We start from the raw sequence: 18,824 nt of genomic DNA on the forward strand, positions 1-18,824 counted from the left end.
ACACAATAGTGTGTTAGACTATTTACAAGCATTCCACCAATCATCCTTTCCTCCAACTGTCCTCTGTGGATTTTCTGTTTAGATATGGCAGCCCAAGTTGCCATAGCAATGAAGCTGTCCTACATGACCTAAAACGCTTGCAAGATGCTTGCGCTGCACATTATGCTAATGAGTATTGTGTCTTGCACAGAACTGACCTGTTTGTCTCTGTGCTGTGTGCAGACCTGCCCTACTGACCCTGTTCTTATAGTGTTTGTTGGTGCACCACTCAAATGAGATACCCAGCATTGCATGCCACCGTTCTGTTCTTTTGGCCCCACACACACATTTTAAAGAGAACTTTGAATTGAGTGGCTATCAACACATTTCCCTGCTGTTTCCTGGAGTAAAGAACTCAGCCCCAAATCCCTATCTGCTGCATATAATTTGTGCCCGTCTAAGTGGCTTAAAATGAATTAGGGAAATGTCTCACTTGAGCTAGCAAGTCCCATTTCTTTGAACCAAAGCTACAACATTACCCTACCCTTGGCATCCATCTAGCATGCTCTGCTGCACTTTCATATGATTGAAACAACCTGACTCAGGCCACAGATGGAGATGGACACTTGACTGATTTAATGGTTCATAAATTATCCGTCAATGATGCCTCTCCCTCCATACTCCTTTGCTCTGGCGCTGTTGCCTCCCATCGCAGGCTGTTTGAAGTGCTCAGGCAACTTTAAGGTTCTGGATGGGCGTCAGAGGTGTGATGGAGCACCAGGGTCCTTTGGGTAAAATGACCATCCCACATTAACCACCATGGCCTCTCTAGGAGGCTCCATTTCCGGATTTGTACACTCCCTGTCCACATTTTATTGGCCTGGTTATTCAAATATAACTGAGTTAGCTACAACAAAAGGCCCTCTTTTCTCAGTATTTATGTCTCTTGAAAATAAATAAACGCCTTATGCTAACATTATATAATCAGGAATATATTTGTAATTTGGTAATTCAAATCCCTTCATTCTAATGTAGCTGCTTGATGCCTGAATAAGGAATGTTTTCGCACACCTACGTTGAACTGTATTTTGCGAAAACTGCACTTATCAAAGGGAAAATCCTTATCTTGATTTACAGAATCCGAAATGATGAAATATTTGTGTTTGGAGGATCTACTCACAAATGCAGAAATTGTACCTGTATGGCAGGACCGGTGCATTCTTAACTGTAGGGTTAGGTGCAAGATCACTGGCACTGCTGGATGGTGTTCTCACAAGAGTAGGTGTATTAACATGCTTTTTGCAGATAATTCCTCAGCCAGGAAAGCTACAGATTTAGGGGCCAGATGTACGACCCCATTTTGCATGCAAAATGTGAAAGGGCTATGTACAACTCCTAAATAGCGAGTCGCAATTTATTTGTGACTCGCTATTTAGGAATTGCAAGTCGCTAGTTTGAAGGGGCGTTCCCTTCCTAATAGCGACCGCAACCCCATATATGAATGTTTTGCAACCGCAATTGCGGTCGCAAAACACTCGCAAATTACCACCCTCTTCAAGAGGGTGGTAATGCAGGTCCCAAATTGGAAGGGGTCTCCAGGGGACCCCTTCCACTTTGTGACTGTCTCTAATAATATTTTTGGAGGGTAGGCAGAGGTCCCAGGGACCACTACCTGCCTTAAAACAAGCATTTGCAATGCAATAGGTCTCGCATTTACACGAGTTTGAGCTATTGGCATTGTAAATGACAATGCCTTTTATTTATGTTTTGGTTTAAAAATAAATAAAAGGCATGGTCATTTACAATGCCAGTAGCTTAAACTTGTGTAAATGCGAGACCTGTTGCATTGCAAATGCGTGTCTGCATTGGGACGGGTGATGTGGCATTGGAATATCCTCTGGGTGGAAAGCAGCAAGCAACCAACCTCCCTACAAGGTGTGACAAATCGAAAATCTGTGCACCTGTTCTTACTGTTAATTGCCTGTATGAAGGAGACATTAATTCCACACCCACAAGAAAACCGTGCTCTTTACAGAAACACATGCAATGCCCTCCCAAGAAGGGGGAGGAAGGAAAACCAACTTTTCAACATGTGTGCATTTTCAAAATGTTAGTTAGTGAGAGACAGACACGAGTGTCTTTCCGTAAACGCGGAGGAGATCATTGTTGTTACTTACAAAGAATCAATAGTGTTGAATACATTGTGGTGGTGGTGTAAAATCGGAAATATATATTTTTTTCTTTTAATCCACAATTGGCAGAGGCGTCATGGGGAAGCAAACAGTGCAGTTCTCTGTCTGTGGGGTGTAATGCTAGATAATCTTTTGGGGGCGGGTTGGACATTAATGGAGGCGTGTATCAGGTGATGCATTGGCGTAAATGAAGAACAAACACCGGGGTGCGCATTCCCCCACTGTAGAGAAGCCGTCCCCCTCCCCCCGGAGGTGTTTACAGCTCACCAGTTTTAAAAACAGCTCAGCAGGGGCACAACATCCGCCTGTACCAGACGTGCACGTCCAACCTCAGCAACACGGGGAGAGGGGCCAGAGGATGCCTACGGTATTGTTCTTCCTAAGGCCTCTCGGCACACACATCTTACTGCCAGCATGTGTCTATTACAGCGTTACAGACCCACGCATGCGTGGACGCGCTTCACAAATACTCGTGATATTGGGGACTTGACCCCCTTCAGTAGTGGCGAGGTCTCCTTGAGTGCGCCCCTAAAACAATTAATTTCTAGCGACACCAGTAGGGGTCTCCTAAGAAAGGGTTTGGCAACCTGCACTCGCGTGTTTTTTGTAAAATGAATCGCTCCTGTGGTGAGGAGGCTTCATGGCACTATTTCCAAGGCCAGTGGAATTATGAGTCTGCCTGCGCCTGTGGTGTTTTCCTCATAGTTATGGACTTGCCACATTTGACGCACCATCCATTATCTGCAGATTTGAACCCCCAAAAATATTTCTAGCTGAAACGTATCAAATGTTATTACAAATGTGGCTACCGCGGTTGCTACAAAGTGGAGGACCCTTTGAAAACGTTGACTAGTCGCCTTCCGTTGCTTATTGCAGTATCTGGGTGTTAAACGGATACTCGCGAATGAGAGCTTTATTCAGACAGTGTTAGCATTTGTAAAAATAACCAGACAGTTTTAGCATGTGGAGAAATAATTAACAATACAATCACAAAAGCTGTTGCATTATGCTGAATAATGTGCCTTTTCATGTTGTATAATTTAATTAACCCTGCCGCATAATTCCAGCCTACATTACGCCCCTAGGCACACAGCACTCGGACACCACTCATTGGTTTCACAGGTACTGTAAGGGTACCTCTACTCCCAGCGATGTTCCTGTGTGCTCGCCTTGGTATGTGGCACTTCTATTTCTGCAGTCCAAAAGGTTGTGTTGGCAGCGGCAGGCCGCTTTGTGTCTGTCAAGGAAGTGAGATCAGCGAGCTGGGACCGCAGATGCACAGAGACAAGTGTTTGGACTAATCCAAGCTCGGCAGGGGAGGCGGTCACAAACACACATACCTTACAGCCTTTTTCTGATTATCTCATGGCCCTCCGAATCACTTGCAATGTTTGCCAGAGTCGCAGGTTTGTATTGCCACTAACTGGAGATATGTGTCAAAGTGGCACGATCCACGACCCCCCCCCCCCCCCCCCCCACCATCCGAATGGTATGAGCCGAGCTGCACAGCCGGACTAACAACCTAAGGAGTGACGCACCCTAAGTAGGAAACACGGAAGTGGCAGTTGGAGCAGCTCTGACCAGCACCCATATTGGATGGACCCAGCCCCGGCCCTGCCGCTCACCCCCCACCAGACAACCTCGAAGAGCAGAGTGCGTTTTGGGGTGCGTGGCAGCAGAGGCAAGAGGACGAGAGAAGAGGAGGAAGGTGAAGCAGAGGTGTGTTTTATTGGGGGGGGAATGCGCCTGAGGGAAGTAGTGCACAATCTCCTTGGAGAGTGGAGAGGAATGCACGGAGTGGGGAGTGAAGAAAGGAAGGTGGAGAGGTCAGAGGGAGAAAGGAGGTTATATAGAGAGGGAGTAAAGGAAGTAAAAGTTGGGGTGAAAAAAGTATGAAATAAGAGGAACCGCGGGGCAAAGGAAGGAGGAAGTGCAGACGAGCTGATAAACGGAGAAAAGAAGAGGCTTCGGAGGTCAGAGAAAGACCCACGGTAGACGAGCGAGTAAAACCAGTGGTCGAAGCGGTTTAAAAAGTAAGGGAACTGTGATGCTGTGCACAACGGGGGCCGTGCAAGGGGGCGGGGTCAAAGGCGTGGCTAAAACCACAAAATATTCTGTAACCTTCACCTTCAGGTGTGTACATATAAAATATCACACCGCTTAAATGTAACCAGGCTATAGAGCATGATTAAAAGGCAATGGATGAGCCAATAGTCTCAAAGGCGAGACCTATTGGCTTTGCCAATGCTTGTTGTACAGGGGGGGCGCCGGTGGCGAGGTGTGTGCGCGCGCGTGTGTCTGTGTGTGCGTCTGCGCAAGCGCGTCTCAGAAGCGCGTCCACAGACCCCGATCGCTGCGCGTGCCCCGGTCTGTCTCCCTTGAGAGGCATCACGGCAACAATAGTTCTCGTTGGCGGCAGCGCTTCGCGCTGCAACGCCGGCGAGACCTAAAAATTAAACGAAAACATTTCATTTAAATTTTTTAAATGCATCCTGTTTTCCTTTAAGGAAAACGGGCTGCATTAAAAAAAAAAAAAAAAAAAATTATTGAAAGGCAATCCCAGACATGGAGGTCTGCTGAGCCCTGCAGGCCACCATCCCTGGGAGGATCAGCCACTCCCATTGGGGTCGCAAATTGCGACAGGCTCATTAATATTCTTGAGCCTCGCAGTTTGCGACCCCATTGGGAATCGCAAACGGTCTTAAACACACTGTTGTACATGGCAAATAGCGCGTCGCAAATGCGACGCAATTTGCGAGGCTCTATTTGTCAGGTCGTACATCTGCCCTAATTGTTTTAAAGGCTCGAGTCAGTGCCTTCCCAGGATACACTCGAGGAAGGAACAACTTCTTATTTGCTGAGGATGTAGGGAAAGTGGATGAAAATTTCTGTGTGACTGAAAATTCTGCAAGCATATATGAGATACAACTTTTTATGTCTGCTGCAAAATCTTCGAGTAAAGGCTCCGCATTTTCATAGATTACTTAGAATACTCCTCTTATCTTTTGTGAACCCTTAAAACGTGAGAGATCTTTTTCAAACATAAGAGATGGCCCACAGGAACACATTTCTAAATTGTAAACGCATGTGAATTGGTCTCTGTGTGGTTTGAGTGGATTCCTGTTTTTTACTCGTTTTAGAATTATGCTCACTTATCATTGTTCCCTGCAGCTACAGCTAACACATTTATTTTCACTCTCTACCGCAACAGGACCCAGTAAAACTCCTCCTCTTTTGCCAGTGAACCTGGACAGAGAAGGAATAGAGGACGTGATGGGCCAGCTGAAGCGTGCCCCCGCGGGCCTGGACTCTGTACTTGCACGAACGGTGACGTGGGGTGTGGCGTTTCATCATGCAGGTATGCTCAAACCATTTATTTAGAATTGGCATTTTCTTACTAAATAAAGAGAAAGTTTAGCTTTTTATAACATCACAATCTAAGCTCTCAGCCAACTCTATTCATGTATAAATGCCACATAATGGTGAAGCCTTTCAGTCTCATGTCCATGTGAAAACACCTGTGAAATGTCCCCACATCTGTGCTGTGTAAGACCATACAACTGTGGTTTCTTAGACTTCAGCAAGTTGATGCCCCTTGTCTTCTCAGAGAACCACATCCACATCTTATTGTCACCACTAACTGAACAGGAAGGACTGCGGCCTGTGCCATGACAACATAGTCTGGAGGACACCTCGCACCGGATGCATCCCGCTGACGGAGGTGTAGGACCGACAGACTTAGCAGGCCTACCGGACGGCGGCTTTTGGCCCTCATAGGGACCCAGTTCCCACCGAAGACGCAGGCGCGACTGCCATTGTGCAGCAACTCAGTGGATACACCCCTACTGGAACCAGAGCCTTGCGTGATACGCCTACAGGACGACCTCTCCCCAGCCTAGCAGGTCATGAGCATTCCATCTACAGATAGCAACATTCTTAACCTGATCTCAACTATGGGGTGTCAGGGTGTGGCCACTGCTGGGCCACAACTGAGCTCACCAGACAGCCCTCCCCAGACCCTCCTCAGCCATTAGAAGAGCTCCCACAAATGGCATCATTGTCGGCCAAGCTAGACCAGGTCCTGGCGGCCATAGAACACTCAAGGGTCACTATGGAAGACAGATTCGGGGCGCTGACCACAGACCTGAACCTCTTACGCGATGATCACCGCAAGCTAGCGGATAAAGGGCACAAATCCTGTTCCAGTTCAGACAACAAACCATGCGTGCAGAACCAGCTGAGGCCCCCCCATACCCAACCAACTTCTGCCACACCAGCTGGCAGGCGTGTCGAGCTAGAGCGCCCACCTGTTGCTGATACTCCCTCACGGCCCACACCGTAGAGCACAACACGAGAACCTAACAAAGAAAGTAACCAACCCCCCCCCCCCTCCCCGCATCGAAAACCGCCGGCTGCCGGACTAGCCCCATACACCGGCACAGAGGACCTACTGACTTCCTTCCCATCTGCACAAGCACCCCTTCTCCCCACTGATCCCACATCAGTACCCCCGTTCAGCACCCCAGTTTTTAGTTTAGGATACAAACCAGCTGCTCAGATAACACCAGTGAGGGACAGGGATTGTTACCTATCCACTATAGTAGCAGGCTCAAAGCTCCCATGAGAACCATGGGCAGACGTAGCTCCGTCCCCAAGCTTTTGATCAGCAAACATATCCCAGGACCCATAAGTCTCACACTAACTTCAACCTATGCATAATGCTGGGATTGTATTAATATCTTATGACCGGTATGAGAGACAACATTTACGTATGTACACCTGACTGCCAAAAATATCTCCGTCTGCCTATGCATGTACCTTGAGATCGGAAACAATTTCCATGTTTCACTGTATCTAAAGTGTTAAAACTCAATAAAAAAAAATGTAACAAAAAAAAACCTGAACAGGATGAGGACATTGCTGTGTAGTTGCTATTTTGAATTTCAACTACTGAAGATCATGAGCCTCATTTTGTCAATTCTTGGTGATGAAAAGGGAAATGTGTTATATTTTTGCATCAGTTGATGCATGTGTTTATTTCGCTCCTGGCTGCCGCAGGGCATAAGTGGCTCAGGAGTCCGCGTGAGAGATGCTATGCCTGCGGATGCTTAGTTAGCCTGCCCCCGCTACGCCATTCATGCCTCACATTGGATCCCTGTGCTTTATTACGACATTTCTTGACAATCATTGGGAAGGTTCTTAAAGTAGGCGTAGGTTAAGGGTCTGATGTCCAGGGAGCCGTGTACCCAATTCACTTACCTTTAGATAGACCCATCCTGTACTGGGCGCGGTGTCAGAGATGTCACATGTTGCATTTCTGTTTAGAATGGTTCAAGGGCGACTTGTCGCTCTTGTCCCTACTTTTAGTGCATATTCATCTATTTACTTTTCTTATCCTACGGCCATGAGTGTGCTGCAGCTTGACGGCAAATTACAAAATAATGAAATGACTTTCCCTCTTTAAGAATAAAACTGGAGTTTGATGTTCGTTTTTGCAACTACTTATACCTCTTAGGAAACTGGGCCTGCCATGATGTCACATCTTTTAGTTAAACTCATTTTTATCAAAAAAAAAGTACTGATGTCTTTGCAAGATATAGACTGAGGTAAACCAAATCTGATTTGTAACCACAACTGTACGTTAACTTAAATTTTTCTACAGCATCTCTTGAGAATGTATTATAACAAACGCTGAGGCATTCCAATGAAAACTAACTGTAATTTTATTTAGTTTATCTTTGTTTTTTCTGTGAATTTGTGAGTTTTTTGATCTAATATTACATCCCTCTTCTTTGAAAGTATACCAAGTACCTGAGTTGTGGAAAGGCGGCCACAACATTTTCCTCAGAGTTGCGTCAAGCACCAGAACCTGACAATAGGTCTGTCTTTTACCTGGTTAGGAGTGTAGAATCGTGTAAGAACCCTAGTGGACTATTTAAATCATGCATTTAGAATTGTAAAAAGGCCTACTTAAAATTTGCAAAAACAGAACTTGTAAACGACTGCTTATGAAATTTAAAAACAATGTTAATGATTGTCCTTCTTGAACTACATTTCATAACTGATGTCTCTTCAGGCTTGACGTTTGACGAGCGGGACATCATTGAGGGCGCCTTCCGTCATGGCTTCGTCCGGGTGCTGATTGCTACCTCTACTCTTTCCTCTGGTGTAAACCTTCCTGCACGAAGAGTCATTGTGCGCTCTCCGCTGTTCAATGGACGACTGCTGGACATCCTGACGTACAAGCAGATGGCAGGTCGGGCTGGCAGGAAAGGAGTTGATACCGTGGGTAAGTGTAAGCCGGTTCTGGTGTGCTGATAGTGACCTGAGGAAGAGTTGTTGCCTTGTGGGAAAAGCCATTGGGTTCGTACAGTAATCAAGAGATACATGGCTGGATGTCTGACATTCAGCAGTCATTTTGTTATTTTTAGTAAATCATTTTAGTTTCATCTGCCTCATTAAAGTAATCTGCCAACTTCTAAACTGCTCCCCGCCTAGTAGCACGCTCTTGTCAAATGCCGCTTTGTTGGTTTGTCGTGGTTGCAGCTGAAGTGGAGGTCATCGTTGTATGCGATTCAGCGGTCATCTCCCCAGCTCAAGCATTGCTTGATTTCTGTGGCTGTCCTAACCACACTTGCAAAACCCTCAATTGTTTTGTGTAAATGATAACACACGGATACTTTGTAGTCGGTGCATCGTTATTGATGGGTAAAGAGGCTGTAAACCTAATCCCTGCCATGTTACAACGTAGCTTTACATTTGATGAAAGTTACAGAGTATCTCTGCTGTTCCTTCCCCTCCCCAAAGAGAAATGTCCCTGTTTCTTTGAGCCACTCTCCGCAATAAACTTTGGCTCTTCTGAATGGGGTTCCCTTTGATATTCATAAAAGTAGACCGACTCCGTGCATTTGCGAGGTGCTGGAACACAACTTTTCAAAATAATCACTTAGGTTTACCATCCAGTACATAAAAGGAAACCTGCTCAAACAGCAAATGTTACTGTTTTTTAACTAATGAATGAAAAAGGTACAATAAAAATACAGTTGGCGGAGAAACACCACTAATACTAGATTAATTAACATAGAGATGAACAGAAATGTAAACAGTACACACAGAAATTGTTGCCCTGACATAACCTTAGAAGCCTGCCCATCTTGCCAACAGGCGGTTCACTTTTTGGAGCACAAGGAAGATATCTGGCTGCATAGACACAGAAAAGATCTGTGCCCTTCAAAGTGTGCAGGCGGGCGGGGCTGCTATGAACACAGATGGAATCCTATGGCTAAGAGCTAGAGTTTCAGGTAAGGATTCATTCTACACCATGGGGTTCAATTTGATATTCATAAAAGGTAGAATAGAGTAGCTTTAAACGCGCCATCAGGGTCACAGAGTTCAGCCTTTAGCCATAAACATTTTAATGGGATGACTGACCGACCAACTTATCCATCCTGTACGCCATACAGTAATGCTTTGAGAAAGTATGGACTGATTTCCAAGTGGCCGACATGCATATGTCAGGCTAATCCTGTGCCTAACATCCCTCGTCAGAGCCACAGTAGCAGCCTTTCCCTCATTGGAGGGAGCCGCAGGCTTACCAGGCAATGTTTATTAGCTTTCACTTTGCAGGTAATGCAGAAAACTATTCACCTACCTATGGCCTGTTTGAAAGAGTCCAGATCATTTTGCACTGTAGCATAATTAGCAAAGAGTAGGTTACTGTTGGACCCGGCCCTTCTGGCAGGTTCACCCCCGAAACTTTTTGCTTTTTATGGGTGACTTGGGTTAGTGATTTTTGGTTTCTGCGCACTTTACCGCTGTGTCCCAGGGTAAAGTGCGTGCGTGTTGTGAGGTTGGCCTGCCCTCCCATAGGAATGCATGGGGGAATGTAGGTGTCCTGGTAGTTCCTGATGCGTGGGGTGTGCAGGCCCGAGTTTGGTATGTGCGGACTCGTATGACTGAATGCTGCGCGATGATGTGTGCGGCGTGCATGTACCTAGTGTGGAAGTGCCACTTCTAGAAGTGGGCACTTCGGTGTGCAGTATGAAATGTGTGGCTTGTCTGGCGATTGGCTGGTGGAGGTCATGTGACGGGCTAGGGATTCCCCAGAGTCAGGAGGAGTCACCTAGTGGTGAATGGGGAGTTTAGCATACTGATGGCTGGGGAGGAGTATACCTGGGTCCTGAATAGGACAGGGCTTTCCCCACACACTGCTGGCTCCGACCCCTGTGGTGCGTCTGATGACCCTGGCCTGTCCACTGAATAGGGAGAGGGGCTGAGCAAAACAAAGTGCTCAGGAACCTGTTGGAACTGGTTCGCCCCTTCCCTGCACCTTGCAGACAAAGGATTTACTGTATAAAAAGGGGCTGTGTCCCCTTACATGGGTGTTCTCTTGCAGGATCATCTGGAGGGGGCCTGCTGCTGCTGGGCGCCAGGAGAGACCGCCACTGGGCACTGCCTCCTTGCTGGAGGGCCCTGTGAGCTGGCTCTGGGCCCAGCCTTGCCCCCCTGCTCTTGGAAGACTTTGCTGCTGGATTTTCACCTGTAGCGCCTGGCAGCGCTGTTTTGCTTTATAGCGCTGGGAGCGCTTGGATTCTGATAGCGGGTGCCCACCCCGCGATTCTGCCGGTGTCTGCCAAGTTCGGCGGGTGCCCACCCCGCCGTTGTGCTCGTTGGCGAGGGAGCCTACCCCTCTCATTGCCGAGGAATTCACCGCCGCGGCCGGGCTTCAGCCGGAAGTCAGGCGGCTGAGGGCGGGCCTCCGGGACAACCGGAACTTAGGGAAGGAGGGCGAGAGCCTACCCCGCCTCCTACTGCAGCGTCGCGGCTGCTCCGAGCCCGCCCCGGAGCAGGCAGGAGCCTACCCTGCGCCCCGGGGCACTCTGCCCGAGAGTGAAGATCCAGGCGGGAGTCCACCCCGCGCTGGATCGAAGAGAGGAGTGCGGCAGGACCTGGTGCGGAGGGGGCGTGAGGCACATTGTCGGTGCCTGCCCCTCCGCGTTAAGAAGAAGCCTCGGAGTCCCCAGAGAGCGAAGATGACGCGGGAGTCCCCTGAGAGCAGCCCGGTGAGTGCAGAAGGGCTGGGGGACTCCGCGCCTGTGCTGGGGGTGCGGGGGCAGTTTTCATAGAGCCCCGTGTGGCTCCAACGTGGTGGCAGTGTCCACGAGCCCTGTGAGGTTCCCACGAGGCACATTTTCTGGTGATCAGAGCCCGAGGCTCCCACGAAGGGGCCGAATATTTGTTCAGAGCCGAGAAGGCTCTAGGGGGCATTTTAATTGTTTTGGAGCCCAGAGAGGCTCCACGGGAGCGTCAAAGTTGTTTTAAAGGGCACAGTGGTGCCACGCTCATTCCTCCAGCTGCCCAGCACTTAGTGGGCAGCTGCCACGTTTCGGTGGGGGACCTTTCTCGTTTTGGTCTGCGCAGCTGGCGCAGCTTGACCGGACACAGGGCGTCTTAGCCCTGACAAGGCCAGTTGGCCTAGGGACTGCCACAGGTGGTGGCTCATGAGAGTTTCCCGCTAATGTTCCTTACCTGCACCTCTGAATGTAGTTTCTGCATCATGTGTTTTCTTTCAGAACACCGCTGAATGTTTTATGCATCATGTGTTTACCTGCCCGGCACCTCTGAATGAGTTATGCGTCATGTGCCATGTTCTACACCTCTGAATGTTTTATGCATCATGTGTAATGTGTGTTTTCCCCTACAGGTATTGTGATACTTAGGTGGTTGTGTTCCCCTGGTACCGGTGGTACTAGGGAGGTTCTGAGTCCCTGCGTGATAGTCTCCTAAGGTGGTTAGGGTTGCGTAGGTGGTACTTTCTTGTTACCAGTAGTTACTGGTTGTGTGTGTCTACATGTTATTTTTGTACTACAGTAATTTTATATTTGGTGCTAAGTGCTAAATATCTAAAAGTGCTAATTCTTGACAGTGGTCCATGTGGCCCTGTCCCCTGTATATATAATCCCTTGTAAATTCTGCCGGTGCCTGTTGGCACATTGTAAAGTGTGTGCTTTTATCTAATGTGTTGTGTATAATACAAAGGCTATTTTTTATAGAATACCTTGTGTGGAGTTTCCTTTGTGGTGGGCCTTGGGTGTTGTTGCTGGGTGCGCGCGCAAACGCTTTACGCATCGCCTCAGAGATAAGCCTGACTGCTCGTGCCAAGCTACCAAGGGGGTGAGCAGGGGTTATCTTTGGCGTGTAACTTCCTTGCCCTGACTAGAGTGGTGGTTTCTGCCTGACTCTGGCGCAAGCCTTAGCCAACCAGAAATCGCCAGTTCTAACAGTTACCCTTAAGGAACTCTTTATTCCTATCCAGATAATATTTAATGCCCTTTGCATATTGAGAGTATGTAGACACCCCGCTGCGGACAAAGGGTACAGTAAATAAGAAGGCAAAGAGATATTCTGCTTTAAATAAAAATATACTACTACTTTCGGTAGAAAGTTAGAATGAGTTCTTAGAGAAACTTTATTGTGATGAAAAACATGTATGGCTCAGCAATACAAAGAGTGTGAAGCTCGCTCATCCTTGTAGCTGAATAAATTGCTTCCAAAAAAGCCACCTACCATGAAAGGTCCTGTAACTCCACTTTGTGCATTAACTCAAACAGAGGCCCCATCAGTTTGGAGAGCACTACATTCAGTTCCCAGAACTATTGGGGAAAATGTTATTACAACCTTCCAAGAAATCATTGATCACTGGAACAGTAAAAAAACACAAATAAAAAAAGTGGTGTTTCCTTGCCATATGTATTGATATTTTACCCTTTTCCTTGTATAGATTGGGCTGAGATACATGGGAAATTATTTTAAAAAATAGTGTTTTCGGATCTTGCACATGCATGGAAATGTTCTACCTTTTATGAAATCAGGGGGAATTTCAAGGTAAAAACTTGGATTGTAAGTAATTAACATTTCCTTTAAAATAACACTACATATTTTTGTAAATCTACCGGTAACATGGAGCACATTTTCGTTTTATATTGGTCAAATGTTTTTGACTTCAGGACCACCATATAGACCATCATGGACTTTTACTGCCAGTAATTCACGCCTCAGGCCCTCTCCTGAGCCACCTTCTAGATGATCACGCTCTCATGGGGTACTTTCTAACCCCATTGTTCAGTCTCATCTGTGGCACCTGAACATGTATTTTTATTGCTGCTCATGTGGAATTGACAATATACCTCACAATTCTTGCATTTTCCAGTGGAAAGGCCAGTTGTCATAGAAGTGGAAGAGAACACAGTTTCGTATAGCTTCCATTGGTTTAGTGACTTTAATTCCAGCCAATCAAGCTTAGACTTTGTTCTATAAAATGTCAAACCCTGAGCTACTTTATTTTAAAATTTCATTTTGGGTCTGGCTTTTTTGCCGGCTTTAGAGCTTTTTACTTAGAGTTTCTGAAGAACTGAAGAGTGCTTCAAAAAACATTGTTGCATGTTCTCCGACCTAGCTCCAGAACTAGTGGGGTGCTTGATAGTTGGAGAGGCAAGGGAGGATGGACTTGAGAGTGGAGTAGAGGAAATTGCCCTGCTGCTGTGATGTAAGTTGAGTGAAAACCTTGAAAAGTAATGTTTGTTAGCTGTGGGGCATCCTCCCTTAGTTTGTGTGCTAAAAAATCATTTGCCAGTTTAACTTACGTTTTCTGACATACACTGAGGAAAGAAGTTCATCGCTGGCATCTAAGCCCCTAATAGTCCACTGTGGCAAGAAGGACCAGACTATCAGCTGGCAACCCGCAGCCCAGAACCATGAGGTGACAACCCCACATCCAACTCCTAGGGACAGCAACTTCCATCATGCCACCTAGCACAATGGAATTTCCTTTCTCGTTAACTACTCTGCCCCTTCAGACCGGTAATCTGGCACCAAAAGATCAACTTTCCATCATCTCCTGGAACATGGTGGGGATGGCCTCAACGGTACGATCGAAACAGTGGCGCGACTTCCTAAATAGTAGCAACATTCTTTTCCTTCAGGAGACATGGTCATTGAACCCCACGGCAATTTATGAGTTCTACAAAGTCTTTCGACCGGCAATGCAAATAAGCTTATTTGGGTGGCCTTCGGGGGGCCTCTTGATCTTCCTAAAGCAATCAGCTAGAGTATTGAGCTCCTCACCCACACAATTCTACAAGAATGTACAAGCTGTATCGATTAAAGGCCTACAAAGTGGCCAGAGGACCTTCTCCTTGCTCCTCATTAACTGCTGGAGTCCTTGTGCTCGATCATAAAAGCAATCATCGAATCTTACCCTACACATGAAATGTATTGGTAGGGGACTTTAACACCAAATACTTGGGTCATCATTACAACGCCGTGCAAATGAGATGCGAACAAGACCGATTCAACGACCTACTCACTACATTTGGTCTAAAATCAGCAGCCCAGGTTCCGATGGAGGCAGAGAGGGTGGCTCGCCCCACATTTGCAAAATCTCAACAGTTGATTACATTTTCAAGTCAAGCAGTTTAACAAAACATCTCCAGAACTTTGACACAGTAACTCGCACAGAAAGCGACCATCATCCTCTGGTCATAAGCCTGAATTTAAACTACCAGATAGCTGACACAGGCCAGGAGCTAGGCTACTGTAAAGGAGACTAATTAAAATCCCTGCTAAGGAGAATCTAGTGGCAACCTTATCACTCGCTCGGGGTGGCCAAATGGCTCGACAATGAGAGACGTAGGCTACAGGATCCACCAGGGGACCTTCTCTTAGCTGACTGGGACCTCATGACTAGAAATCTTACAGTATCACTCCAGGATCACAGGGGACCCCCAAATCGAAATCAGCAGTTACCCAATCACCTAAACAAACCTCTGTCGCAACGGAGCATTAACCTCACGTGGAAGAACTTGCGGAAGAAAACCCGCCTGCTCAAACTTAACCCAACATCTGGGAACCTATCCGCTGCAAAAGAAGCACGAAAAGACCACACAAAAAACGTCTGGGCCTTGAAACGACCACAACAAGAGAAGGAATGGATTTTTTTTTTTAAATGCTCAAGGAAGGATCCCTAGTCTGATTCTGGCAGTAGGTGAACACTCTAAAATCCCTTGGGCCTCCAAGAGCAAACGCAGTTTCAACTTCAGTGTGGGAGAATCACGTGAGGATCCAGTTCCTTGAACACAACCTTACAGTCCCAGTGGCAGCCGCCTCACCGAAAGCATAAGAACCTCCAGCCCCAATTTCACCCATGGAAAAAGTACAACTTTTTTTAATTTTTATTTTGTTTATTGATTTTTTTGGTCAGGTATCAATATACAGTTATCACACATGTATATCAACACTTTGCATTATTATTGCAACTTGCAACAGTCTAATGAACATGGAGAATAATATCCCATATCAAACAGGCATTTTGCTCCATTGCGTCCTATACTTTTTTCAGAAGGAAAAGAAAATATAATAAAACAATCATTACCAATAATAATTTACTACCCACACTTGTGTAAATTAAGATAAAAAGCGCCCACTTGGGCCAACCAGGCACATCAATTTAAACTTCGGAAATGAGGAATGGGAGGATAGCTATGGCGAACCATCACCCATTTGTCAAATTAGGCGAACCTTTATGTGCAGAGGACAGTCTCGGATAACAGCTGATGTGGAGGTTAGCGCTTAGCAAGTAGCAGCATCTTGGCCACCAAACGACGCTTCTTGTTTGGTGGCCACATAACTCAGCAGTGCCACTATGGGAGTACACTCCAGCACCACTCCGGTGACAATTTGTATAGTCCCATAGAGCTCTTTCCAATAGTCAACTATGGGAGGACAACTCCATGCCACATGCAGAAAAGCTGCTGCTTCGCGTTTACACTTGCATCAGTGCGAATTAGGACTCAACCCCCATTTTGTGTAGTTGCATGGGATTGCGATACATTCTATGTATGAATTTGAAGTGAATGAGTCTGAGTTTATAGTTGGGGTATAAATATCTCAGCTGTGAGCAGCTGAATGACCATTGCAAGGTTGAGTGCATTTTCTCGCAGGCAGCATGGAGCTTGAAGTACAAAAATAAAGTCAGAACCGGTATCTGGGAATCCTCTCGTGACTGAGGTTGCTCTAAAAAGGTATCCTGCAGGTATAAGTATCCCAGGGTGGAAATGCCCATAGATCGTGCCCGTTCTAAGGAACCCCTGTCATGGAGAAAGGGAAACTGTGGGTGGTGTGCGATTGAGGTGGAGGGTGCATAAAGTAACGGGGTTCCAAGACGCTTCCGTAAGCCTTCCCAAGTCTAGCGCAGAGTCTCCACAGTATTTATTTCGGTTAAAGATCTACGGAATGGTTGATAAATGGCAGCATGTATAGGAATAGGATCAGCAATGTCCGCTTCGATGGCGACGTGCGGTTGAACGGTAATGGGATATATCAAAAAAAGAGAAATTGGGCCTGCGCACAGAGCGCATGTAATTCAAAGTCGGTGCGCCCATTCCACCCAGGGATAACGTGCGTGTTAACAGCTCTCAGCTCACGCGGGGTTGTCTGCGAGCCCACACCAAGGCAATTATAGCAGATCTTAGGGATTTAAAAAAGGCTTTAGTTAGAGGTATGGGTATATTTACAAAAAGGTATAGAAATGTAGGAATAACTATCATTTTAGTGATGGCTATTCTACCAGCCAGTGACAGGGGTAGGGCAGTCCTAAATTTTTACTTGCGTTCCAGCCAATCTAGCAATCCGCCGAAATGTATTTGCCATATTTCCTGCAGGTTTCTGCTCAGCCACACCCCAGCATATTTAACAGTACCATCAGCCTATTTAAGCGGGAATTCCAAGTCAGTCTCCACATGGGCTGCAGTCAAGGGTAGGATAGAGGATTTAGACCAGTTGATATGTATGCCAGACATTCCCCCAAATCGAGGAACCTCCCTTAACACGGGATTCAGATTATCCTCGGGCTTGCAGATATATAAGGTTATATAATCTGCATACATTGACATTATAAGACTCCTATCTGTCTAAGCCCCGAATATTATGATGCGGATGAATCCTGGCCGCTAGGGGCTCCATTGCCACTGCAAACAGCTAAGCCGGGCTGCGGGTCTAGTGTAAAGCAGACCAATCAATTTGATGAAATTAGGGCTAAATCCCAGTCTAGGTAGGACAGTTGATACAAACGGCCACTCCAAGGAGTTCAATGCCTTAGTCACATCAAGAAACACCGCAACCGCGGGCAATTGGGGGTCTATTTGGTGCACCATAGCGAAGAAGGTGCGCAAGTTGTGGGCCATCGACCTGCCCGGAATAAACCCTGATTGGTCTGGCCTGGCCTGGCTATGAGTGGTAGCAGCGCTTGTAATCTCTTAGCTATTAGCTTGGCCAGGATTTTTGCATCCACATTGATTAACGACCTGGGTCTATAAGAATCACACAAATTAGGTGCTTTGTCTGGTTTTAACCGAGTGATGATTGCAGCCTCACGCATGGTCTGTGGAAGGATCCCTATCTCCAATGACTCCTGGTATACATCTAGCAGCGAGGTGCCAGTTCCTCCACACATGTTTTATAGAATGTGGTGGTCAGACCATCTAGACCCGGCGCCTTTTCCCCTGGTAAAACTTTAATGACTTGTGTAATATCTTCTATTGTAAAAGGTTCATCCAAGTAAGCTCTTTGGGCGTCGCTGAGCCATAGCAGTTCAATGGATTCTAAGTATTCATCTAGGTCAGGGTGGGGTGCGCTCTGAGTTGCGGTGTAAAGTGCGGTATAGTACTTAGTAAGATATGTGTGTGTAGCCTCCTGTCCTCTGATCGGAGAAGCGTCTATAAAGGCTGGAGAGGAGCGCTGTTGAAGTGTATTATCAAGGGCTTTTCCAGGTTGGTCACCCTCCCCATAGCTGCTTGCTCTGGAGTTCTTCCCTAAAAAGCGGGTCTCTCTCTCAGCTTCTTCCTCAAATTCAGAGATTTTCCCCCTCACCGTGGCTAAATGTCTAGGCTCCCCAGATTGAAAGAATAGTCGTTCCGCTGATTGAATTTCCTGTTCGAGCTTAACTAACGTAGATCGTATAGTATAGCACCCCTGACTGTTTGGAGAGGCAAGCGCCACGAATCACTACCTTGAATGCCTCCCACAGCGTCGAGGAGGAGCCCGCCGAACCCTCGTTAGTAGAGAAGTATTGTGTACCCTCCAGCACAGAACCACCGGGGCATGGTCCGAAAGCGTACGTGCGAGGTGCAGCGTGTCAGTGGTCCATGACTCAATATCACAGGTGACTAGCCAGTAGTCTATTCTGGACCAAACATTATGATGCAAGGTGATACACGTACCCTCTCTTGTTTTGATGTATGCTACGCTGAATACCACTGAAATTTTGTTGAAGAAGGATGTTGTTTAGCTGTAATGCTGCCCTAAAGTGTGGTTTGCGGGCTGTTCCCACTCTGTCCCTGTCATTGTTAAGAATAACATTGAAATCCCCACCTCAAATGATCGTGTCACCACCCAGTGCCGCAATTTTTACCCATACTGTAAGAAAGAACTGTGGGTCGTCTATATTGGGACCATATATTGCCACTTAAACAACCTGGGTTGTCATAAGGGTGCCCTGCAGAATAACATAACTGCCCTCAGGAACAGTCTGAACTCGTGTGGTAGTCCAGCCAAGGCCCCGTCTGATCAAAATCGAAACACCTCTGGCGTAGTTGGAGT

General features: G+C 46.8%; 1 protein-coding gene across 4 annotated transcripts in view; it reads left to right on the forward strand.

Moving 5' to 3' along the window:
* Window positions 1-18,824, forward strand: part of POLQ (DNA polymerase theta) — a 580,345-nt gene that overhangs the window by 107,850 nt on the left and 453,671 nt on the right. For all 4 annotated transcript variants that reach the window (XM_085621032.1, XM_085621029.1, XM_085621031.1 and 1 more), the window contains exons 9-10: window positions 5,383-5,529; window positions 8,248-8,460. In XM_085621032.1, coding sequence (XP_085477158.1) covers window positions 5,383-5,529; window positions 8,248-8,460 — 360 coding nt within the window. The remainder of the gene's footprint in view (window positions 1-5,382; window positions 5,530-8,247; window positions 8,461-18,824) is intronic.

Source organism: Triturus cristatus, chromosome 8 (assembly GCF_964204655.1).
Source record: "Triturus cristatus chromosome 8, aTriCri1.1, whole genome shotgun sequence".
NCBI lineage: Eukaryota > Metazoa > Chordata > Amphibia > Caudata > Salamandridae > Triturus > Triturus cristatus.